The sequence below is a fragment of the Phocoena phocoena genome, chromosome 7 (assembly GCF_963924675.1).
Source record: "Phocoena phocoena chromosome 7, mPhoPho1.1, whole genome shotgun sequence".
NCBI lineage: Eukaryota > Metazoa > Chordata > Mammalia > Artiodactyla > Phocoenidae > Phocoena > Phocoena phocoena.
Window position 1 is genome coordinate 91402408 of NC_089225.1, and position 21021 is coordinate 91423428.

The window sequence follows — 21021 nt, forward strand, 5'->3', positions numbered from 1 at the left end:
ACATGGGTTCATGCCCTGGTCCGGGAAGATCCCACATGCCGTGAAGCGGCTGGGCCCATGAGCCATGGCCGCTGAGCCTGCGCGTCCGGAGCCTGTGCTCCGCAACGGGAGAGGCCACGGCAGTGAGAGGCCCGCGTACTGCAAAAAAAAACCCAAAAACAAACAAACAACAACAGAAAAAGAATATTGGAAAGGATCTATTATGAATGACCCCGTTCAGTCCTCCCCTAACCATACCCTTGGAAGGGCCTCACCAAAGAATTACATTAGTGAGGAAAGAACCAGCATGCTTGGAAAGCTTCCTGGTAACTGTCTTCTCTAGGCTGGAGAGAACAATGATAGATGTTACCAACAGATCTGGGCTCCCTAATTTAAATGTATCCAATGTGATCTTCTGAGATGGCAGAGGCTTTGTGGTAGAAATTAATTTCAGGAAGTGCAGTTATCTTAATAAGCCACGGGGATGGGATAACAATGTGTTTTGCGCCACAGGGTTCTATGGAAATGGCTAATGGATTACAGATCCTCCAAGAATGAAAACGATGGTTAGACTGCCAAGCTGCTAACTATCTTACATGGACAGAAAAAGTCTAGGTCTTGTGGGCAAAAACCCAACTTTAGTCGTCGTAGTGGGATTCATGATCTCTTATCCACTGCCCAGACCTAAGTCTATTCACATATCCAGAGTCACATAATTTTAGGTGGAGCCAGAGTCCCTTTCAGAAGGGCCCTGAAACCTGGCCACCGCTGTATGCTATGAATTTTCCTCTAAGCCATTCCAGAATCACCTGTGGCCATTTATGAGGGTGACTGTGAATTGGGAGAAGGAAAATACTAAATCCTTCTGCAGGTTATTAGACAATTGTATTAGATTAGCTCTGAATTGACATTAATCCCTGGAACCCAAAATACCACTGTGGCCCACCAGTCAAACTGGGAGCTTATGGAGGTCAAGATATATATGGAGACTTCACCCAAGTCCATCTTATAGTATCATAGGAATAAATGCATTTAGTAATGGGAAGAACCCTTACACTGGTTCCCTGACCCATGGCAGGAGGTCTATTATAAAAAGCCAAGAACAGTGCTGTCCAATGAAAATATGAATCACATATATAATTTAAAATTTTCTATTGGCCACATTTTAAACAGGTGGAATTAATTTTCATTATATATTTAATAAATATAATTTCAACATGTGGCATTAACCATATGAAGGTACTTAACAGCCACATGTGACTACTGGCTACCATATAGGAGACTGCAGCCCTAGAACTATCATTTCTTCCAAGATAATAAACTAAAACTGAAGGATGCTAGGGTGGTCATTCCTACTACATACCCGTTTAAGCTGTTTGTTAGGCTAATGCAAGACCTAGATGGTTCTATGGATGAATGACAGTTTAATCACATAATGCCAACTACAGAAGCAGTTCTAGTAGTAGTATCTCTGCTGGAGCATATTAACATAGTACCTGATACCATGTATGGAGCTACTCACTTAATTTCTTTTAAAAGTAATTCCTTATCAACAAAGATAATCAGAGGCAGTTTGTCTTCATAATGCAGGGTCAACATACTTTCACTATCTTACCTTAAGGCTAGGTCAACTCTTCTCTCTTTGTCATAATATAGTCCAAAGAAATCTTGTTCATCTTGACATCTCACATAACATCAAGCTGGAACATTACATTCATAGTATCATACTAATTGGATTTGGTGATGGGTCAGGAAGTAGTAAACACTTAAGATGCCTCAGTAAGGCATATATTAGGGCATAGGAGATAATCTCTATGAAAAGTTGAGATTTGCAGCATTGGTGAAATTTTAGGGGCCTAGCAATGTAGGCATGTTGAAATAAGAGCCTCTATATAATAAATGATAAGTTGTTGCACCTTGTACCTTTCAATATGAAGAAGGAGACAGAAAATGTGGTGTCCTCTTTGAATTTTAGAAGCAAGATATACCACGTTTGGGTGTTCTGCTCTGATGCATGTACTAGATAATCAACAAGGCTGTCAACATTGAGAGGGGACTGGGGCAAGAAATGAATCTGCAGTGTACCTCTGCTGTAATGAAAGCTGCTATTTAGACCTTTGGTTCTAAGATCCAGAAATGTAATGATTTTTGGAAATATCTGTGGTAAGCCAAGATGGTGTATGACATCTGCCACTGAAGCATCAGAATGCAAATCCCTAGTGGAGTAAAGATATGTGATCTTCTCAGTAATGATTTGCCATTTGAAAAGCAGCTCTTAATTTGTTATTGGACTCTTGTTAAGACTGAGTATTAGGCCATGCGACTCCAAAAGACTACGTGGCCCAAACTAGACAAAACAAACTATGTGTTAATCCGATTCAACATATCATACAATAAGACGTGCACAAGAGCATTTCATTATTAAATGAAACTTGGATCACACAGGTTTGGGAAGCCCAAGTATACATCATGAGCAAGTAGCTCACGTGTTTCTGATACCTGCTACTACTGCTTCACAGTCTCTCACAATCTGGCCTCATGGGTTGTTCTCAATGACCAATTAATGTAGGATAAAACCACATGAACCCAGCTTGTAAATGGATTGTATGGTATTTAGTATTAGCTGCAACTACTGTGTTATAGGCCCAGTGAAGGGGGCTGCCCCTGGAATATAGTAGCGAAAGATAACCCCCTAGCAGAATTTCAGATTGTACGGTTTGCATGGAAGAAGAGACAGCTGAGGTAATGATACATGGCATGGCCATATGGTCAAGGACTTGGAAGAACAAGACTGGAAGATTGGAGATTGAAGGTTTGGGAGAGTTATGCAGATGTGCCTCTCAGAATTGGTACAAAGTGTGACAACATGGTTACTACGTGAATTCCCTCTGGAGGGCTTCCATTGTGGAGAACGCTCTTAGTAATCTGGACAAGATTATGTGATGGGTGACCCAAGCCAATAACACAATCTGTTTTATGGATGACAGATTCTCTATCTAGCTACCCTGGTGCTTGCTCAAGTGGCCCACGTACAAAGTGACAATGGGAACAAGGGTGGAAACTATGTATGGCTTCAACAACATAGATTTCCCCCTCTCTATGGCTGATTTAACTACCACAACTGCTGAGTTCACCACTTTCCAATGCTGAGACACTGATACAGCACTATTCTCCAAGGTGATCGACCAGTCAATTAATGGCTGGCAGGTTACAATGAACTTCTTTCAACCTGAAGGAGGGAGAAACTTATTCTCATAGGAATTGATAGATATTTGGTATATAGATTTACCTCCCCTCCCTTCAGTACTTTTGTATGTGCCTCTACGCCTGGATTTAACAGAATGCCTTAACAATTATCATAGTATTCCTTAAAATATTGACTTTAACCAGGAAATTCTTTTCACGGCAAAGGAAATAGAGAAATGGGCTCAAACCTATAGATTTCGCTGGCCATACCTCATGCCACGTCATCCAGAATCATTTGGCCAAATAGAGTGGTGACGTGGCCTACCAGTGGAGTGGTTCATGTATAGTTGCTAGCTGGGAGAAGTTTGGGTGTCTTCTATAGGATGTGATAAATGCCAAAAGTCATCTATCTCCTCCATTGCCAGAATGCATAAGTTTGAGAACAAAGAGGTTAAGGTAGTAGTGGACACAACACAAATACCTCAAATAACTCATTTAAGGGATTTTCACTTCCTGTGCTGAAATCTTGGGATTGGTGGTTTTGGAGATCTCAGTGCCCAAAGGAAGAATGTTTCCACCACGGATCAGAGTTCTGTTACCATTGTATTGGAAGCTGAGACTACTCCCTGGCTATTTGGGGCATTTTAAGCTGCTGAATTAACAGGAAGAGAAGTGGGCTATTGGCTGGTAATTTTTCCAGATTACCAAAATGATCTGGGGTTGTTGTTATATGATATGGGCAAGGCCAACTATGTTTGAAACTCAGGAGATTTAGTGGGGCATCTCTAACAAAAACTTCTCCAATAATGCTGGTTATTGAAAAACTACAGTAATCCAAGGAAGGAAGGGCCACCAAATACTCAATGTTGTAGGAATTCAGGATCACCCATAAAGAACCCTGTCCAGACCAGGGGCTAAAAAGAGGGTGAAAGTAAGAGGAAGATGAAATTGGCAGTGGAAGAAGAAAGCCATATATATTGTGAAAAGCATTGGTGATGGTTAGTGTTGGAAGTAGGTCTGAACTGACTTCACCCCTGGATGATGCAGTAAGTGGATGATACCCCTCTCCCCCTCTCATCCCTCCATTAAACTCCCCTTATTAGCCAATTTGAGCATATCTGTTTATATATCTGCAAAAGTCATGACTTAGTATACCAAAATGCAAAATCAGCATAATAGCAATTAAAGGGACCATGTCTTTTTTTTTTTGAACCTCAAAGTAGAAATGTATTTATTTACAAAATTTACAGTTTCATAGAAACAGCTTTGCTTTATGCACATAAACTTTATATAGAACCACGTAAATTATAGGGTCTGGCCCTACAAAGCCAGTGGAAGGAGCTTACCTTGGGTGACATCTTTCCCTCCCCTCATTCCACTAGCCACCAACCGGGAGCCCCTATATGGGCCATGCCTAATCTGCATAACGAAACCAACTGTAGCTGTCCAGCTTAGTCTAACACAAAAACCAAGGTGTCTTGACTTCTTAGACACTACCCACAGGGATAAATCTCTTGAAAGAACAAAAAGGAAATCAAGGAAACAAATTGAGATGACTGTCAAATGCCTTCCAGAGGTGTCAACAGGCAGTGAACCTTCTAAGAGCAATCTAGCAATCACCAGGCAAAATTACATGTATACACTAAACCGTGATAGTAAAAACAACACAGTTTTGTAAATTTTGTGACCAGTGGAAATAGATGTTTAAAGTTATATTTCTGCCTCAACTTCATCCTCATGCAAAGCTATGTTTTATATAATCCTTGGTCAACTGAATAATACTTTAATAAGCCAGAGTGCATGGCTACCTAAAGGAAATAACTGTCAGGTCTTAAAAATATCTTTCAATAAAGAATACTTTTTATAATAAAACAATACCACTTTAAGATATAATTTTCACAGCATAATTTTTAAATAAAATATAATGTGCGATAGTTGGAAATGAGTGAACTGCTTTAAGTCAGGGATGAATATAAAATATATACTTAAAACAGTTTAATATTTGCTTTAATTTCATTTTTCTGTAACAGCCCCAAATTTAAGAGTTAATGTCTAGAATAGTTTTACATTATTTCACATTCACGTTAAAAAACTGTGTAAAGCCTTAAGGATTAACAGGAAAAATGTAAAGAAAGATAGTATGAGCATTACCTCACAACCCACAGCACTCTCTAATATAATTTGTCAATGTAGATGAAGATATCACTTCCATCATATCTTCATATTAAAATTAAATTTTAATACGTCATTATGAACAGAAGGAGCATATAAAACTGGCTGAAGAGTATTCTATATTAATTTTCCACCTTTAACTTCTTAGTTATGGCAATTCATGCTAAAGCCAAATGAAATTCATTCGGTATCTAATCATTCTTTTGCTAGCATGCACTATATTCTGGCATTTAAAATAAAATCAAACTTATTCTAGATTTTTAAATGATGATTTATGAAGCAGAGAAAAGTTTCAGAGAGCATCCAATGACTACAGTTTGAGAGTTAAAGAAACAAGGAGGGTTAAAATTAAACATAAAACACTCTCACAGCCAATTTTCTAATGAGCATAATATTTTCAAGTTTAAAAATAGTGATATTTGACTTCCCACTGAGGTCCCAGCCCAGGTACCATATCAGTCAAAATAATATCACAGCTTTCCTCTCCTCTATGGTAACAACAGCACGTAACGATGATATTTTACTAGATTTTCCGTTATTCTGGATTAACCATAATTACTGTATTAATAATTGTAAAATTTAAAAATCATAGAAAATTTATGTAACAGCTGTTTTCTTCAATGGCTTGAAACTCTTCAGTTGACAGTACTCCTTTCTGCCAAGTCTGTAAGTCTAAAAAAGAAGGGCCATATGCATCCTGCAAGATTTGTCAGTTATTCAGTGTACACAAATAAAAATACTGTCTAGCTCATTCCCAGCTATGCACCAAAGTTAGAAGTTACTTTGTGTTATGCTATAGCAGTCTCCCGAGTTCTCATATTTTACCTTCTACTCAAAGAGTTGGTGGCACTTACCAGAGTGGGTCCTGAGGTGTCCTGTGAGGGCGTCCCTCCTTCTACAGGCATAGCTACAGAAAGGACATTTGAACGGCTTCTCTCCAGAGTGTAACTTTATGTGTCTCAAAAGGTTGCCCTTCTGAGTAAAAGAAGCTCCACACTGGTTACAATGGAAGGGACGTTCACCTGCAGAAGGGGAAAGAGGTGGGGACGATCAAGTAGGTTATGTGCAAGTGACTAATTTGCCGTACAACGTTAACTACAGCCCGTTCTCTGTGCTGAGAATGTCCATCTCCCTCCTAAGTCTTCCAAACCTTTATCTTCCTAGAATTTGCTTTGCTAATACCAAAGTCCCAAACTTTAGGTCAAGTGCCGTTTCAGCTCTTCATGTAAATTTTACAGGATTCCTGTCATTGACTGCAAAGAGTAACAATCATAGCACTGACCACTGGTTGAACAACTAGGTGCCATCACTTTACTGACTTTATTGGTTGCTTTACATACAATATTTCAAACCTCACGATGGCATTACTAATTTGGTATTAATAATTTCAATTTACAAATGAAGGAATGGAAGTTCAAGTATCAAAGTTTCTGATTATAGCCACAGCTATAATCAGAAACTTTGAGCTGATCATGACTCTTGGTCAATTTGACTACAAAATCTTGCTCTCTTTACTGTACCATGTTATCTCTTAAAATAAATCACAGAAACTTTGAGCTGAAAGGGATCTTTAGTCTAACTCTCCAATTTAGCTGATAATTTTGTTATCAGGGAGCCAAAGAGGTTCAATGAATGAACTAGGTTGCAAAGCTCATTACCACAAAATCTCAAAATATAGCCCAGGTCTCTGGATTCTCCTAGTTACTAACAATAAAACCTGTGGCAAAATTTCCTGATATAATCAGAGAAAATCAAAAGAAAATTATTCATCCAGACATTTCCTGTACATATATTCTCTGTTTCTTGTGAAAATCATTTATTTGATAGGAACCTTTTCTCCTACTACTCATATTGCCCTAAAATTGTTTAAGCCAGAATTATCTGCTGTCTGTTGCCATCAACTGGCTGTTGACAATGTCACTGAAGGTAAAAACGTAGTTTGATGAGGGAGTAAAATTGGCAAGTAGGATCATACGGATAACATCATTAAACCATGATGAAATACTCCCTTTAAACATGTCTATCTCTAAAGATAGACATAAAATATAAATTAACATATAAATAATACAAATATATTAAAACTCAACATTAGGATAAAAATTGAATGAAAAAACAATTCCCTTTTGGTTGAACTGGACCATTTCTGTACTTGAGGTTAGATAATGACTGTAATTTTAATAGTTTTCAAAAAATTTTACACTGAATTGTCATGTTTCATATCTTTAACTGAAGCATTCATAATAATAGTGAGTAATGAAACCACACTGTATTGGGGGGCCTTTAAAATAATGCAGACTCAATGATTCTTTTTATTAAAGAAAGCTAGGAGGCATAAATAAGATAAACTTTGGTCACCTTCTGTATGATGACCAAGGTAAACTTTGGTCACCTTCTAATGCACATTCTATCATATAGATTATAAAGCCCAAGGAAATTGAAAAACTGACAGATCAGGTGTATCTTGAATTCTGTAGTTCTTGCTCATTTTGGAACTTAATGAGATATATACCCAAAAAGAGTAATCTGTGTGTGTGTAGCAAGGGTTAAGGTTTTTTTCTTAAGAAATTTGGAGAGGAAACTTAGGACCTAAGTTTACAAAAAGTCCTATATTGATGATTGAAAAAGAATTATTCATAATGATAAAGTTACCTTAAGTTTTATCTAATTTAACTTGGTTGATTCATTTGGTAAAACTGACAAATCAACACTAAATACAGCTTAAAAAAGAGGCACAACCTAAAACCTCTCATATGATATCTTATAAAATAATCAAAGTTTAAAAATAAACCTAATTTTGGTAAATTTTTTTTTAATCTTACGCACACAGACACACACACATATACAACTTAATTCTTTTACTTGTTTCAATGGAACAGCAGTCTAAAACTTTAAAATCAGAATTTTCTTCTCCCCACCTGTGTCATGAAATTAGTAATAAAAAGGCAGGAGGATTTTATTAATGAAATTTTCTTACTCTCTAAAAAGTTAATAGCAAATGTAAATTACACATTTTACTAAAAACATTTGATTTTACTTTTGAAATCTATGTAGGGTTTCCCAGGCAATAGCAAATTAGTACTCAATAACTTAAAAACAAATGAATGTGGTGAACAAAAATATTCGAAATCATGTTTTGCCTTTGGAAAATACTCCTGTAGCATGCTAACTTTGATTTTCTTTAAGCTTCCTAAAGTCTTTGAGCTGAAATATTTAAAAATTCCTAATTTAGGTTACTGAATTCATCATTCAGAATAATGCTAACCTAAAAAAATTATAAAAGGGATCATTTTTAAAAAATAATTTTTAATTTACTTAATTGAGTTTTATGAGACTAATGACAGGGTAATTTAGTTGTTAGGTTACATTTATAAAATATTTTAGATATCCTCAAATATTTTTTAATAAGAATTACTTCTGAATTTATATGATCATCTTTAAAGGGGTAGGAGAAATGTCTAGTTATATCCAGAGACACTGCCGTGTTGCTGAGTGAATAAGTCTTAGTGAGAAGGCGTTTGCTAATTCTGTTCCCATGGCCATGGGAAGTAAAGAAAGAAGCAAGATGAAGGTAATCAGTCATGTGCCCATTTTTGATAAGAGGAAAGAGACTATGATAATAATGCACTTTGATTTCAATCAGATGAAGCTTTAAGAAATACTGATTTTCCTGGCCTATTAATTTCAGAGGTATGTGTAAAATCTGATAACTAACTGAAAGGTACAGTTGACTACCCATAATGTCTATGTAACTTGAAACAACACATCTTGGTTATTTCTTTTATAATAATTTGTTTTTTCTTTAATAAATAGACTGAATCAATTGGTCCTTTTCAGGTTGGTTTAGACCTTGTCTAAAATATATATATATATATATATTAATCACTTTCTTCAGATGTAAATAAAAGCAAATTTCAGAAGAAACCCACAAATTTACTAAATACATTAGTGACATTAAAGAGTAAGTCCAATTCAAAAACATCAAGTAGGCTATTGTATCTGTGATAACTAATCCTCCCATGGGTGGGCACCAAAGTCTGGATTAACAACTCTGGATCCAGGAGAACAATTAAGATGTAGTCACGTAGCCATACTATTCTTTATTTCCATTCTCAATCTGTTTTGTTTTAAATCTTCTAATCTACTCAAGGACCATTTTATTCACTGGGTGAAGTTATCTACCTATTATGGAATAAATTATATTTCAATATTTTAGATACTTTCATAAACATATTTCTAGATCTGTGTTTATTCAACTGAAATGCAAGTATACATGCATCAATTTGCTTTGGTGAATCAAAGACAGAGGGTGTGCCTGTGTTGCATGGAACAACCACCTACAAATATGAAAAATCCCAACCATGTGTAGAGAGGGCCTTAGAGCAAGAGAGTGGCTCTACAAAGCTGCAATGGACAAAATATGATGCTGAAAACTTAGTTACAAAGATAACAGTACTCTACCCCAAAGAGATGCAAAATTAAGTATATTCTACATTTATAGTGTTTGTATCAATTTGTGTTTATGCATGAATTGATTTACTACCCCTGTTTCTTTTCTTCTCCCTGTATTCCCAGTGAAGAGTGCCTGGAGTATCCGATGACAATATTACCTGATTACCTACTAAAGTAGCAATACCAAAGAAATAGCACCAAGCCATTAAAAAAGACGCTGGAATTGGCACTTTAGTAGAGTATGAAAGAGAAAGAAGAAGAAGTGAATTAGATATGATACTCCATGTCAGTTTAATGAATTGGGTGGTTATGTATTTTTTTCCACTATCAATTTTATATTAGACATTCCATGAGCTAAACGCTCATAGAAACAAGCATATGTTTCTCAAAGGCTTTTAAGGATTTAAGACAAAGTCTGTGATACGAGCAAGTTATAAACAGTTGGTGAGAGGGGGAAGTTCTAAAATGAAGACAGTTCATCAAATTAAGGAGAAAACGTTTGGTTAATGACTATATTCTGCCTATATATATATTTTCCAATCTAAAGAAATACAAGTAGACTTTCTATTCTCATATTGCTAAAATGGAGTTGAAAATGTCATGACCCACTCAGATGTATAAACTGGGTCATCAGAAATACATATAAAAATGGCTAATTTAAAGACACATCATCACAATTTCACGGTTAACAATGTATGGCAGGTATCCCAAGCTCCTCTACGAATGGCTAGTAACTTTAAGAAAAACCTCCCAGATCTGAGGAAAGTGTAATAATTTTTCCAGTACTCTAATAAATATTTATTAACAATAAAAGTTCATAGAGTTCCAAGAGTAAATAGTTGTTCAGTCTATTTTCCTTGCCTTTACTAGCTGAGTGAATCCCATACTCCTAGGACTTGTGGAAATCTGTATAACTATTTAGAAACACTTTCCATGTTAGTTAGATGGTTTTCAACTCTACTAGAGTAAAAAATATGAAGTGGACAGTACAGTAGGTATGCAATTGTTAACTGTGTTTACAAACCAACAATCCTCATGAAAATCACTGCAGTTACAGTGAAACATCAATTAACCTAAATTTTCAACAGAGTATATTCAGATTCTTTGAATATTCTTAACTCAGACCATAAAAGGCTTATTAAATATCTTACAAAAATTTTTAAAATATATTTTTCAGCCTTAAAATGAACACTATATGCAATTCAACTGAAAAGTCATTAGACTAATTTTGTTTAGTTTCTACATTGCTAGATGGGAGAAGTTAGACGTCTGAGTGTTATCTTCCTCAATATAATCACTCTGAGATGATGAATACATTGTAACTTTGTGGAACTCTTCTTTTAGAACTGCAGTTGGAATTACTTCATGAGCATAGAAGAAAAGTAGCCTCACTACTTTACAGCCTTTTCCTCTTTTTCTTATCAAATATGGTACCAAGCTTGATCTTTTAATTTTTCCATGAGACATTTTTAAAAATTAAAAAAAAATTCATTAGTAATACAAATATTACTATAAACTTAAAAATATTTTTAAATCATGATGCTATTTAAAAAGGAAATTCAAAACAAAAAAGTAAAAATGTAACGACTATGTGGTTGGATAAGAGTGTAAGCCCTAAAGCTGATGATTTTGTTTAAGATAACACTGATTTTAATGTGTAATTTCTCACTATAATTAAAATATCAGCCTTATAGTAATACCTCATCATAAAATATTGATACATTGATATACCAAGCATAGAAAATTGGAACAAAACCACTCTGGACATCAGGAAACCTTGATCCTAGCCTCACAATGCCCTTAAGCACATAAGGGATCATGGATAAATCACTTGACTGTTTTGGGCTTCAGTTTCTTGATGTGTAAATGAGAGGTTTGGACGAAGAAGACATCAATGTCCCTGGTATCTCTCATGTTTTAAGCATCTACTTATGAAATTGATTATCTAGAAGTCAATCTTTTAAATCAATGTCTTTACTGTGATTTCTCTTTCTTCCAAAAGAGTGTCATATTTTAAAACTCTGAGTGTATGAGTTATTACTATTTTGCTGTATAATACTACTCTGCATTATAGTTTAAGCTATCATTACCTTTAAATCAAATTTCATATAAATTTGAATTTTTCTGGGTCAATGATCTGCCTACCTTGCCACAATCTCATTTCTTGTGTTTTACATTAAAAAGAAATTTTTTAAAAATTTAAATTTTTAAATTTAAAGAGGTTTAAATAAGGCCTTCTCACTGAGTTGGTTTTTCACATTACTCAAAGGTCTAAAAGTGTATATTAAATTAACCTGAGGTCTCTTTCCTCACCTGATTCTGTGATTACACATTCCTACCACCCTTTGCTGTATTCTACCCTACGTATCTCCTTGCAGGAGTTATAGTTAAAAATTACAGGAAGATGGTGACATCCTGGAACTGGGGGAGATAAATATCTGCCTCCTACAGAGACCCATGGTAGGCAAAGATTGATTGGAAATTGTATTCCAAGAAGTTAACTAGACAAGATGAAAATGATCAACCCTTACATAAATGCATGAGTACCATGTTATAGTATAAACGTTTAGCTAGCAAACTCTATTACCTGCCCATGGGTATGGTAAAATATGTATAGGAATACAAAAAGATCAAGTTACACAATGAAATTCTCCTATACCTTTTGAACCCTTATCATATTTTTGCTATATTAAGAACTGTGGAAACTGAATCCCAAACTTCTTTTTTGATATGCTATTCAGATTTGAAGGCTGGAAGTCAAGACCCAGGCTACTCTCTGCTTTTCAGCAATCCAATACTAGCAGAATTCTGAAAAGGTAGTTTCACCATTGCCACCCCTGAATAAAAAGGAAAGAGAATAGATGTCAGGTAATATCAACATCAGATGTCACAGGCAGTCATCAGGTTATTCTTTCAGCTGCTTACCAGTGTGACTCCTTTTATGTACCATAAGCACATTGGGCCCAATGCAAACCATGCCACAGACGTCACATTTCAGTTTACCATTCGGAAGCCGGATTCCTCCCTCGCCTTGAAGCTCCTGGACTTTCCTGTTGTCTGCCACCTCGCTGCTTTCAATTAGGGGTTCTTCTAGGCTGCTACCCTCATCATGGCCCCTGATCTCGTCTTCGCGGCTCAGGGGTTTCCTGTCACACTCTTCATCACTCTGCATTTCTAGCTTTACTGAATTTGCTGTAATTTAAAAAGAAGAAAGGAAGACATTTTAAATGCATGTTATGTGTTGTCACCTACATCTCTTTTCCACCCACTGCCATTCTATTAACATGGTTGAGAATGCTATACTAAGTAGAATATAGTCCATCCCCCATGCAATGTTAGTACATACTGTGTTCTATGATATTTCCGTGAAGCTCTGGCATGAAAGTGAAGATGGCTTAGGAAAGCTCAGTATCAACTGGTATTGTTATACTTTTGAGTTTGTCACTAAGTCTACTAGACTGAGGTAGGATTATGAAAAAGACAAGATTAGATACTACTTAACCCATTGAGCTACACCTCTTCTGAATGTAACAATCATTATATATACACTTCATAGTCTCTGTTTTCCATTAGGGTACTTGCATAAACCTGTTTTTTTTTTTCTTTAACATCTTTATTCGAGTATAATTGCTTTACAGTGTTGTGTTAGTTTCTGCTGTATAACAAAGTGAATCAGCTATCTGTATACATATATCCCCATATCCCCTCCCTCTTGCCTCTCCCTCCCACCCTCCCTATTCCACCCCTCTAGGTGGTCACAAAGCACTGAGCTGATCTCCCTGTGCGATGCAGCTGCTTCCCACTAGCTATCTATTTTACATTTGGTAGTGTATATATGTCAACGCTCCTCTCTCACTTCGTCCCAGCTCACCCTACCCCCTCTCTGTGTCCTCAGGTCCATTCTCTACGTCTGCGTCTTTATTCCTATCCTGTCCCTAGGTTCATCAGAACCATATTTTCTTTTTATTCTATCAAGAGAAACAACTCGGGATCTTAATCCAGCAGATAGCTTAGACGTATGAAGGCACACTGTCAAGGCAAATATCCTAAAATCAGACTAAACACATACATTCAGTTGAGAGCTGTATAAATGAAGGGCAGAATGCACAGACCTCACGTGCTCTTAAGCTACTCTTTTTTTTTCCTGTGTGAAAAAAGTTCTCTATGGAACATATTAGTCTGCAAATCAAAGTATTCCAACTTTAATCTATGCACACCAAAAAGCAGTGAATGACAGGAATGGCATAGCATGCATGCACGCACTTGTGACTGTTAAGAAACTCAATGCCTTCTGTTTGCTGTTTTTGGATCATCCCACAGAAAAGTTGGAATTTTGTTAGCACAGCCCTCATTATGGATTGCTGACAGAGTCCTTTCACAAGAGAAACAAGCTTTAAATGAATACCAGTTTTTTATCCAGTGATCTTGAAAATGCCTCAAGAAACCATATCAAAGTTACTAAGCAAAACAAATGATTTGGTATTGCTTGAATAGAGGAACTATTTTCATAAAAAGGAAGTAAGTTCTTTTTACTGCAATTGTTTTCTTAGAGAAACCACCCCTTCTGTGATTTGTCGTTAGTACTCATGATAGGTAGTATATATTATCAAAATGACTCTTCCCTTTCTCCCTCTTTGGAACTCCCCTGTGAACTACAGGCAGTGTGGTACAATGTGGGGATCACTGGATTTAGTCAGGAGAACTGGCTTTGACATTTACTGCAGTATAATCTTGAACTAAGTATTTAACCTCTGAATCTTACGTCTTTCATTTGTGGAGATGAATTCAGATTACAGAATAAAGTTTAAGCAGTATAGTTTAGCTATTAAGAGTGAAGATCCTAGCAGTGGCACTTAGTAAGCAGTGTCACCTTCTGCAAGTTACTTAAGTTCTCTATGTCCTCTACAACGCTGGGACGATAACGGTACCCACTTCCTAGGGCAGATGTAAGCATTAAATGAGTAAATATAAAAAATGGGCTTACCATTATTTTTCTTTGGACATACAGTGCTCTTTTTATTCCATAAGGTTTTTGTAAAGATCAATTAACTTATAGTATGTAAACTATCCCAAGATCTACAAAGGGATAGACAGTCTTCTTGCCTGATCTCTAATAAAATATCTACTCCCTTGAGTTTTACCCTATTTACAAATTAGCACTGCTTTACTGGGTTTTGAGAAGAGTAAAGACAATATTTTTCCATCTTAATATCCCCAGTATGCTAAAGAAATCTGTGGCATATAGGAGGTATTTCAGGCAGTATTCCCCGAGGTATTTTACTTGATTTAGAATCTTCTTTCTTTAAGCTTTTTAAAAATATGTTTAAAGTATCCATTAACATAACAATGAAAAATTAATCGTCATAAAGGATACAAAGTGAAAATTAAGTCCTTTTCTACCCAAAGTTCACCCATTCTTCAGTTCTGGTCTCAAAAACAACCACTATCCTTGTCTTCTGTTTAGAACTGTGTGTCTGTATATGTATGTGTGTACATGTGTGTATATATAGTCTCTCTTTTTACACAAATTGGACTGTACAATTTATCTGACTTTAACTTTCCTTTCTTCAATTAACATCTGTTCAATATTTTCCATACACAGGAATCTACACTGTTCTTTCTAATACCTGCATAAAATCGACTTTACAAATATAATTCATTCATCCAGGCTTTTAAGAATACTTCTTGTTTAGTGCTATTATAGACACTATTGTATAATACCACACAGAACTGTTAATCTGATAAACACTGGTTATTGTACTTCAGATTTTTAATATGCATTTTTTTTTTATTGTGAATGAAGTTGGGCATCTTTTTCTATGTTTAAATGTGTGTGTGTGTTTTTTTTTTTTTTTTTGTAGAACTGCCTATCAAAGTTCTTTGCCCATTTTTCTACTAGGTTGTCAGCCTTTCTCACTGAATTTAAATGCTTTATATACTAAGGAACTTAGCGCTGTGTCTGATATGTTTTGCAAAAATTTCGGTTTATCTTTTTACTCTAGGGTATTTTTTGGCATGTATGCTAATTTTAAATTTTGAATTTTTAACATTTTCAATTATGGCTTCTGGATTCTGTGTCTTGCTTCAATAGATTTTTCCATATTCCAAGAAATTTTTCCATATTTTTTCTGAGAAGGAAAAATTTTCTAATTAATGTAAAATACTATTGGTTACCCTATGTAGTCCCACATTTCATCCACAACTGTCAATCATTTAAAAGAAATATTAAGGAGAAAACAAATGAAAAGTATGCCTTTATGCAGCATGACTTCATACACCAACCTGTGAGCAAATTTTCCCGCACATTTAAGTGATGTCCTAAAGATCACAAACTTCGCAGCAATGCCATCATTTACATTCCTGAACTAGTCAATATCTGATAAGCTACCTTTAATGAGTATAAGGTCTACTAGCATTTCGAGAACTGAAGAAATGTATACCTAAAAGAGTGGGTTTTGGGTCTGAAGCTATAGGCCTCTTAAATTTCAAAACAGTACCAAATTATGAAGGATATGACTTGATGTTACACTAAAGTATCATCTTTTCCCTAGTGAGAATATTATAATATGGACATCAAAACATAGTCTCAAACATGGCTAAATATGTCATTTAACAATTTATTGGATATTAAAATTATACTTAGAATTTATACCACAGAAGAATACACTTGAAATGAATATCCAAAAAAAAATGTTTATTAGCACTGAAATACAGAAAAAGTGGAAAATTATAGTCATCTTTTCTCTAACAATATTATACTCTAAGGACTTATATGTTTGCCATGTATGGATGTGTACACACTATTACTGTAGTAAACAGAGTATATTTATTGATATGGTAAATCAATAAAATGAAACACATTTTATTGTTAAATGTGTTAAAGCATAGATTAAGTTTTGCATTAATATGGCCTATGTACAAACAAAATTCCATTCTAATTAATATTTAACCCATCCTACAAAATTAAGTTGAAATTCTAGGACAAAAAGTGATTACTTAAAGTGGTCTGAATGTTAACTGTTAAATAGAAAAAATTTCCCTACTCAAAGAACATAAAAGAAATTCTCCTATGATTTATTTTTACTGTTTAGGATGTTTCTAATTAACACAGAGCACCTAATATTTTAACTCATTAATGATTAAATTCAAATGTCTGGTAAATTTATACTCTATAATTTATATATTAACAAATGAGTTATATCATAATTATTTGTAGTTACAATATATAAAGCTATTATAATTATTAATCATTGTATAATAATCATAGTACGTAAGTTACCAAATCTTTAAATTTTAACTCTTCATATAATACTTCTTTTACAATTTGGTTAACAGAAAGGCATCCTCATAAATGGCTAATTTCTATGAAGATAAGAACTTGCTAGTGTGAGTGAAAAGAAATTTTATTATTATAAATCTCAATACCAACAATTATTTTTCAAGCTTATTTTCTTGCTATGAAATGAAGAATGTAAAATTTAAACGTATCTGTGGGAATTTACGTATACTTTTATATACTGACAAGCAGTAACAGTTTAATAAAAATATTTTGTCAGAATGAATGATTAGCAATGAAAAGATGTGAAATAAGATTTTAATTGATCAATCTGTTCTTTGATATTGTAGTCACAAATAACTATAATATGTAGATATTTGAATATTTTTAATAAATAAATATGCTTAACATAGGTATCTTTTTTTCTCAAAGGAGATGATACAGTTCACAGTTTAAAACAAAGAAAAGTCAAATTTTAAAGCATCAAGAAAAAGTTAATTGTTATAGTGATTTTTTTTTTTTTAGTAGACTTGGAGGTTTGTGAACATGGTTCAAGGATAATAACATTTAATCAAAAAGACTTTCATAATCAATTTTACATAGACAAAGCTTTGAATATATTTCATGTTAAAACATTCCACATATATATTTATGCAAAAAATTGCTTCATAATGCAAACATGTTTATGAATTAAAGCTTTATCCCCCTCTTCTTTATGCTTTCAAACTACTGTTTTTGAACTTTAGGATATAGTTTATAGATGCTATAAAAACGCATGGTGGGGGCTTCCCTGGTGGCGCAGTGGTTGGGGGTCTGCCTGCCGATGCAGGCGACACGGGTTCGTGCCCCGGTCCGGGAGGATCCCACGTGCCGCGGAGCGGCTGGGCCCGTGAGCCATGGCCTCTGGGCCTGCGCGTCCGGAGCCTGTGCTCCGCAGCGGGAGGGGCCGCGACAGTGAGAGGCCCGCGTACCGCAAAAAAAAAAAAAAAAACACGCATGGTTTAATCACCTCCCATTTACATGTAATCATCCCAATGTTGAGAAGTAAAGAGACTCACACAAGAGCTCTTATAAATGACTCCCAGGCCAAACAAATTTCAATTGTAGAAGTTTCTTCAGTAACCATACTGTGCTCTCTACACTCAAAGCCTTCATAATTATCATTGTTTCGAGATACATAATACTGAGTGGATAAAGTTACACTAGACTTGCCTTAAATTCAGTAACATGGTATTAAATAAAAGGATAACTGAATAAGGGTATTTACACAGCTAAACATATATAGATCACTGTTTTGTTTTTTTTAAAAAAGGCAGAAAACCAAATGGGGAAAAAATTATGTTATTTTGTGAAGCTGTTAAAACAACATTATTTTGGTTGTCTATTTCATACTGAAAGTTTCTTTACTACTCATTATACTTCGAAAATTAAAGACAATTCAAAACCCAAATGTATACCACTTAAAAATAAAATGGAAAATGAAATGTACAATGTTGTTACATACACTAATAGACCTCACAAAATAGATCTCACCCACCTCAACCAATAAGACACAAGGACCAAAATGGAATTCTCTCTAAAACTCATTGAACCAGCAAATATTTATTGCTTGCCTAATACTCTGCTAAAAGTGATTCATTACGAAGGTTTAAGACTAAAAGCTGAAGAATATTTTTCACTTAAATAAGAAACCTATATTAGCAGGATGGTATATACCCAGGTCATGAAAGAGTTTATGAGTAAAAGTACAGGAAATATTTTACTAACCTGTAATTTGAATTTATTGAACAGGACATAAATGTGAAGAAGCTTTTCCTTAGAAATTGGACAGTTCCTATTTTTTACACCATAACTTCACCAAATTACCCACTTATGCAAGGTGGCATATGATTTTGCAATGTCTGGCACCTGATGGCTTCAAATAATACAAAATTCTCAATTTTTAAAATTTGGGGGAAAAGATCATTTTTACACATATGGTGAAGTATATCCAGTTAATTTTGAATTACCAAATTGAAGGAATAAATTCTATCCTCATCCTTAGAATGAGGTTTTCACAGATAATCCTATCTTTTTTAAAATGTCAAGTTTTGAAAAATCATAGTAACCAGAACCTAAAATACCATTATTAAAATATTTTTTAAAATCTAAATTAAACTTTATACAACTTAAAACTTTATTATTAGTATGAGTTGATTCTACTAATCCACGAACAGATTATTGAAATTCCCCAGCCAGGGAAATAATCCAAAGGGATTATGATTTATTTGCTGTATTTGAAAGGATATATTTATTGTGATTTATTCTGTTTAATTTCCAAATTATATTTTTCAACTCTTAATTTTTAAAGGAAGCAAATACTACGGGAGTTAAATATTTCTTTCAAGTGCTAATAATAAAAGAGAGCTAAAATGCCATTCTTATCAAACTGGGGAAAAAAATCTTTCAGGTGTGATGTATAAGTGGACTTTCATATGCTTGGTTTCTGTTGTGTGAACATTCAAGAGGACACTTAAGGGGTGTTATTACTTATAAGCATTAATTTCTCCAGGGCTATGCCAGATACTTGAAACGGTGTTATACATACTAATTGAATCAATATGTCTATCTAATAATCTGTTGAAGTTGCTTCTGAGCTAATACAACTCTCTCTCATTTAAACTTTCAAAAAAGAAACACCAAACATGATTAAATCCATGTTAACAGCCCAGCAGCTGTTTAAATAATGTGTTAAAAAAACAAACTGCTTTCAAAACTCTGATGTAAAGCACAATTATTTACTAATGAACTTACAACCGTCTAAACAATGAAAGTAAAATCCTCACAACAAAAATTATATTAAGGTATGTGCAATCATTTTTCAACAAATTTCCTCAACAAAATTTCACACAATATAAAAACTTTGTTCCTTTTAACCGTGAGTAAATAAATGCATAAGTCTTGCAAAGCAGCTGCCTCATAACATCCTTAAAGTATTCGTTTTAGAAAAGGTTGGACAAGTCTAGACACCGGTGTCAGTGAACTGCAGCTGAGCCATTTGTAGGTAGCATTCTGTCTGCACATCACATCACCTCATTTTCTCGTCCTCCCCCCACTCTCTCCTTTCCCCAATATAGTTAGACTATGTATTTCTCAAACCTAGTAGGGTAATAGATCAAGACAGTGCTGGTTTCTGAAATATGACTACTATTCTAAAAAGTGTGGAAGAAAGTTACTCTGCACCTGATTGCAGGAAATCAGGGTCTTTACCTCCCTTTCTGCCACTTAACTAGTTCTGGGACCTTTTGGGAAATTTCTTTTATTTTGAATCAGCCACCTGCATCACCTGAAATATGGGAAAAATAACACTTGATACTCCTGAAAACAGCAGGCTAGATAAAATAGTCTCTTTACGCTAAGGGTTTAGAATCCTTTTAATAATAATAATAATAGAAAAATAACAACTTATTATAATTCTTCATGATTTAAAAACTTCATATTGTCTCATTTGATACTCAGAACCACAGTGGATTGTACGTAGGGCAAACACAGATAAACAAATGGAGGCATGGTTGTTAGATAACCTTCCCAAGGATGCAAAGGTAGTAAATGTGAGCCTGATAGCAACTCAAGATCTTCTGTCTCTTAGCTTCGCATCTTCCTATGACATGATACTGCCTCTCCAATTAAACAACTAGTATTAGTATTATATTTAGGACAAATACCAGTCCTAGGCAAATAGATCTTTCAGATGCTGTAAAACTGTGTCCATCAGTTAAAGAGGATACCAGGAATTCAAGACCACATCAGTCAGATAAAATAAAAAGAAGTTTCCACAAACTGAACTACAGAATTAATACTTTCTATCAAGTCTGGGATGCATATGCCCACTCAAAAGAACTACTTTCTAATTTTTAGATTTGCTTTGGTCTTAAGGCAGGGGTAGGTCCATGTAGCACAACTAATTCCTGAAGAATCTG

The 21021-nt window shown here is 34.8% G+C and overlaps 1 protein-coding gene across 3 annotated transcripts in view; it reads right to left on the minus strand.

Annotated features, from left to right (window-relative positions):
• Positions 1–21021, minus strand: part of IKZF2 (IKAROS family zinc finger 2) — a 167070-nt gene that overhangs the window by 53517 nt on the left and 92532 nt on the right. For 2 of the 3 annotated variants that reach the window (XM_065881239.1, XM_065881238.1), the window contains exons 3-4: positions 12790–12978; positions 6192–6359 (exon numbers count right to left, since the gene is read on the minus strand). In XM_065881239.1, the coding sequence (XP_065737311.1) occupies positions 6192–6359; positions 12790–12978 (357 nt within the window). Of the gene's footprint in view, positions 1–6191; positions 6360–12711; positions 12979–21021 lie in introns of all 3 variants that reach the window. The other variant, XM_065881241.1, reaches the window with a different exon arrangement.